Raw genomic sequence first — 5080 nt, 5'->3', positions numbered from 1 at the left:
GATGGAGGCCTTGGCGAGCTTGGGCCATGGCCTCACTGTCAGCAACACAGAGCCGAAGAGGAAGCTTGCTCTCTGTCCGACGTGCCATAAAGACTTGGTTCCGTCGCCTCCGATGGGTCATTTAATCGGCTCACAAAACAGCATGGTCCGCAATGAAACTCTTTCATATCTGGGTGTGGAGGTTGATCGTGTCTTTCTCCAGTTGTGCCACAGCGGCGACGACAACTGATGATGGACGATAATTAGGTTGAGCATGCGGATCTCCCAAGGTTGAGTTGTAAATTTAATATTTGTAATATCTTATGTGCAATTCTCCAAGACACATGTCTCTCCGTCTGCCTTTTGAAATGACCGTATATGTACTCATTGTAATTTGTCTTTTGGAGTAAGTTGTTTGTTTGTAATTCATCTCTTCTCGAGTAAAAAACGTAGGCCGGCACATTTAGGGAAGAAAATTTCTTTGGTCAATCGGAGTATAAAATGGGTTGCGATCCTCTGCAGTACTATACGATGCAGTACAGTCATTGTTATGTGGGATCGTACTGTAGAGGATCCTAACCCGTATAAAACATAGGACTGGTCCATTCGATGAGGTTTTTTCTTTTCTCGAGGGAAGCCCATCCGATCAGGGTTCCTTTTTCTTGAGGGAAGCCCATCCGATCAGGTGTCGAAGACGGTTTGGTCGTGGACTACTAATTGATGACAAGCAGACCCCCAAGGCCCCATCCCCAAACTCCAGATCGATCGCACCGGGAGATTGCTGACGCCCGCCCGCCGCGATGGAGGAGGAGAAGAAGATGAAGCTCTGCTTCTCCATCCCCTCGAAACCCAAGGTCAAGCCCGCCACGCCTCCCGCCGCCTTCTCCGTCGCCGCCGTGGCCCCCGGCCCCGCCCCGCGGTTCGTCACCGTGTTCGATCCCTCGGAAACCCTCACCCCAGCGCCCGCCGCGCCCGTCGTCATTGCGCCCCTTCCCGACTGCGCAAACCCTCCCCAGCTGCTGCCGCGCCGGCCGCGCCCGTCGTCATCGCGCCCCTTCCCAACACGCGCAAGCTCGCCGAGGCCCCCGCCTTCGTGCTCGGCGCCTCCGACAGCCCCTCCTCCAGCGCAGCCTACGGCCTCACCGTCCGCAATACGGATTCGAAGAGGAAGCTTGATCCCCAGGACGATGCTGCTAGGGAGCAGCCGTCGCCTCCAGGCCCCAGCGGCGAGGACCTGATGCTGCGGCGGTTCAAGGAGGACATGGCCGTTCTCCCGGAAATCGAAGGTACGGACGAGTATGACGAGGTGCCTGTGGAGGGGTTCGGTGCTGCTCTCCTCGCTGGCTATGGCTGGAAGGAAGGGGATTCTATTGGAAAGAAATACAAGGGCATGGGCGCTGTCAAGGTTCGTGAGTACGGCCGCCGCCGCTGCGGCACGCAGGGTCTAGGCTCGTAGGGTTGCCAGGTCGTGACAGTTTCTGTTTCTTGTTTATTTTCTTGATTTCGGTTATCTGTAACTGTAAGTATGTATGGTTCATCAGACTTTGTCTTTGCCTATCAACAAAATCAGTGTTTTCCTCGCATTCTGAGATATTTCTGGTGTCAATGGTGGCACGGATTTGTACATCCAATTCTTGGGTGTGAGCTTGAGTTGGGACAACAAAGTGTCAGAACGAGCTAGCTCAAGCACTGAAGAACAACACTAGTTCTTCTTGACATGAAAACCAATACTCTAGTTCTCCTTGATGTGGAGGACGGGGTGTCGACCCGTTGGCTGGGCAGCTGAGGTTGCTGCCAGCCCATGCGAGTTCAAGTCCCGGCTTGAACACACGGTGCTGGTGCTCGTGGAGTTTCTCCTATAAAAAAATGCCAACGAGGGTTAGTCCTTGTGTTGGTCTCTTTCTTTTTTAGTTCTCTTTGCTGTCGAATAACTGAGCCGCAACGTTGAGTAAACCGCTGCCGAGTTTAGGAATCCTCACTACTTCTCATGCTCGCACGTAGAGTTATTTACCCAAAACTATCACACTTGGGCTAGGGTAACAACTTGATACCACATCTGAGGTAGGGTACAAGAAACCACCTTTTTTTACCTAACGAATAACGCAGAGCACTGATAGTCAGATAACCTCGCGAAAACAGCCAAACTGGCCGGTTGGGCCCACCTCCTGAGATTTTTGCTGACTTGGACGAGGGTCCCTTTCTCTTTTTCTCTATGGGCATTTAACCGAACATGTTGTGAGCGTTGAACCATGGACATCACTGGTGCTGCCACCACAGAGGACATGCACAGCGGCAACGCCTGGCCAGGTCGTCGCGCCGAGAGACCAGCTCGCGTCTGCGGGCCGCGTTGTAGAAGCGGCTGCCCATCGGAGGTGGATGCGGACATGGCCGGCGCGGGATCTCGCCGGAGCTCTGCCTGCGGCCCCACGCGGCACGGACAGCAACACGAAGGCGCCACAAATCCCCAGTTCACCATCAATGATGCCGCGACAGGGAACGAAGGGAGGGGCAGGGAAGCATCGAGCGGGAGTACCGTCGGCAGCAGGCCGTGCGTCCTGCTCCACGCCCGCATCGTGCGCTCCCCCTGCTGCGCGACCCCGCCTCGTTGCTCCCAGTCACGAGCTCCGCTGCCGTCTTCCGCCGCAGTCGCAGAGCTCCACACCGCCAACACCATCTGTCGTCGTCGTTCAGCAATCGGAGCGCCGCCGCCATGCGCCTGCCCTCCTTTTTTCTTTTCCAGCCAAGAGGACGGGCAATGCGGACGAGCACATCGCCACCACCAGAGCGTGGTGGCCTCCTTTTTCTCTTACAGGAGTGTGGTGGCTTGCACCGCTCCTGGCCGCCGCCGGCGAGCTCCTCTCCACCTTCCTTGCCGCTCCCATCCTCTGCGTGCCTGTTGATGAGATGAGGAGGAAGAAGGCAATGTGTGGATGACACGTGGGACCCTCGTCCAAGTCAGCAAAAATTTCTACATAGGCATCCCACGTCAACCTTACAGACGGGCCCAACAGGTCAGTTTGGCTGTTTTCGCGAGGTTATCCGATTATCAGTGCTCTCTGTTTTACGTTAGGCACAAAATGATGATTTTTTGTGCCTTGCCGTAAATGTGGTATCAAGTTGTTACCTTTGCCTCAACCGTGATGGTTTTCAGTAAATAACTCTCGCACTTACAGCAGCTCGTAGTCGTAGTCACCATCGTCCCGCGCGCTCTGCAACGAGTTCACGGCCGGTAGCAGCGCATCACCATGAATGCTTCACTCTCCCGTCGGTGCACCAGATACCTCGCTACCGTCGGCTGGCCTCCTCCACGCGATTAGCTCATTAGCAGTACCAGCATCAGTCACATTATACGTGGAGGACTGGAGGTGGAGGGTGATCGACAATCTAGTGCTACTGGAGAAGATTAACCACTCACAAGCAAGCTGCAAGCACCTACTACACTATCTAGAGCCTTCATGCACCAGATCACCGACGGCCAATTTATTATTAAGAGGTGGCCTTGCATGATTTTGATCGGGACAATTTTTTTGTCATGAGCAAATGCCATGACACGAGCGAATTAAGCACAGCTTTGTTGGTTAGCTAGGTTCTTCATGCTAGAACCAGCTCATCCAAGTTAAGTGTTAGACTTAACACGGGTGTTCGCATATTTCTTGTATTTATTTCAGTCTTTTTGCATGACATGACCGTCTGTTATGAGGTGTCTGTGATGATTTTGTTAATTTTAAAATCTGCCGACCAAGTCTTTAAGTGGCGCTGATAAGCAGTGGCGTAGCTACATCACAGGCACGCCCCAGGCCAAGCTCGTTGCTACAGTGCCAAACAGTAGTAAATAGTGTTACTGTTGCTACAGGCCACAAAGCATCAAGCTGCTACGCCCCAGGCCACAGCCCTGGTAGCCTGGGGCCTAGCTACGCCGCTGCTGATAAGGGTAGAATGTGATTGATTTGCAAAAAAGAGGTACAAGTGACTGTGCGCGTATATTTATAGAGGTGAATGTGAGTGCATGTTGGAGCATCTCCAACAGCTTTTCAAAAAGATCTTCCTTTATAATTGCTTATTGGATTTAAAGCGTTGTTGCAGCACCAACAACTTTTCAAAAATTCTTCCTTTATAATTGCTTACGAAATTGCTCTGCATACGATTTTTGCATGTACGATTTGTCCGACCAAGTGATCCCACCATTGCCGTTGCTGCATAGATTTGATCGGAGGGTGATTGAGCAGTGTTCGTACAACGTCGTATAAGATTTGATCGTACGCCTAGCACTGCTCAATTGCTTATTGGGTTTAAAGCGATGTTGCAACAGATCCCCAATATACCCCTATACTTATTAGACTAACATATGTACCCCCCTCCCCCCATTCTCGTGTGCAATAAACACAACGACGGAGCTCCGGCGGGGCTTGGTGTGAGCACTGTTGCGGGCGTTGGCACGACCTACCAACAACATTCGACGGCGAGGCAGCATGGTGGTGTGGCACGCCGGCGGGAGGTGTGGTTGTACAATGCGGCAACGGCGGTGACGACGACGTATTGTCGATGACGGGGGGAGTGGCGGTGGCCACATGCAGCAGAGGGGGAGGCGGTGGGGGTGCCACGGCTGGCAGAGTTGCTGGCGAAGGGAAGGCGAGCAACAGTCAGTTCTAGCAGTGGCGCGACCAGACAGTGCCCACCTCCATGTAATTGTCAGCAGGCAATTTTTCTTTGAAAAAACACTCACTTTATTAATTGGAAATAATGGTTACATCGTATATAATAAGAGGTACAATATTCTTCATAGGCTCCTCAAACCAATCTCTAATTACAGAAACTTTCGCTAGCCTAGCAAGTTCATGAGCAACCTTATTAGCTATCCTATTACAATGTACAAATTTAGTCAACGGAAAATCACATGCCATGAAGTAGCAATCATCGAAGACTCCCACAGCCGGTCACGCAAATTGTCTTCCATTCTTAATTGTGTCAATGACTTTCATATTATCAGAGTCAATAACAAGACAATTGCATCCCACGTTTTGTGCAAGAACTAAATCAAACCTAATTAAATCAAACCTAAGAGCCATCGCTTTTGCTGTCAATACATTAGCACACCAATCGA

At 51.8% G+C, this 5080-nt stretch overlaps 1 protein-coding gene across 1 annotated transcript in view; it reads left to right on the top strand.

Annotated features, from left to right (window-relative positions):
- The window catches only part of LOC119292784, a 2183-nt gene extending 621 nt beyond the window's left edge, over positions 1-1562 (top strand). Inside the window, exon 2 of the mRNA XM_037571487.1 lies at positions 711-1562. Within this exon, the coding sequence (XP_037427384.1) occupies positions 711-1435 (725 nt within the window). The 3' untranslated portion in view covers positions 1436-1562. The remainder of the gene's footprint in view (positions 1-710) is intronic.
- The last annotated feature ends 3518 nt before the right edge of the window (positions 1563-5080 follow it).

This window comes from Triticum dicoccoides, chromosome 4B (genome assembly GCF_002162155.2).
Source record: "Triticum dicoccoides isolate Atlit2015 ecotype Zavitan chromosome 4B, WEW_v2.0, whole genome shotgun sequence".
Taxonomy (NCBI): Eukaryota; Viridiplantae; Streptophyta; class Magnoliopsida; order Poales; family Poaceae; genus Triticum; species Triticum dicoccoides.
The sequence above is the reverse complement of the archived record's forward strand: the minus strand, read 5'-3'. Positions and strand labels throughout refer to the sequence as shown.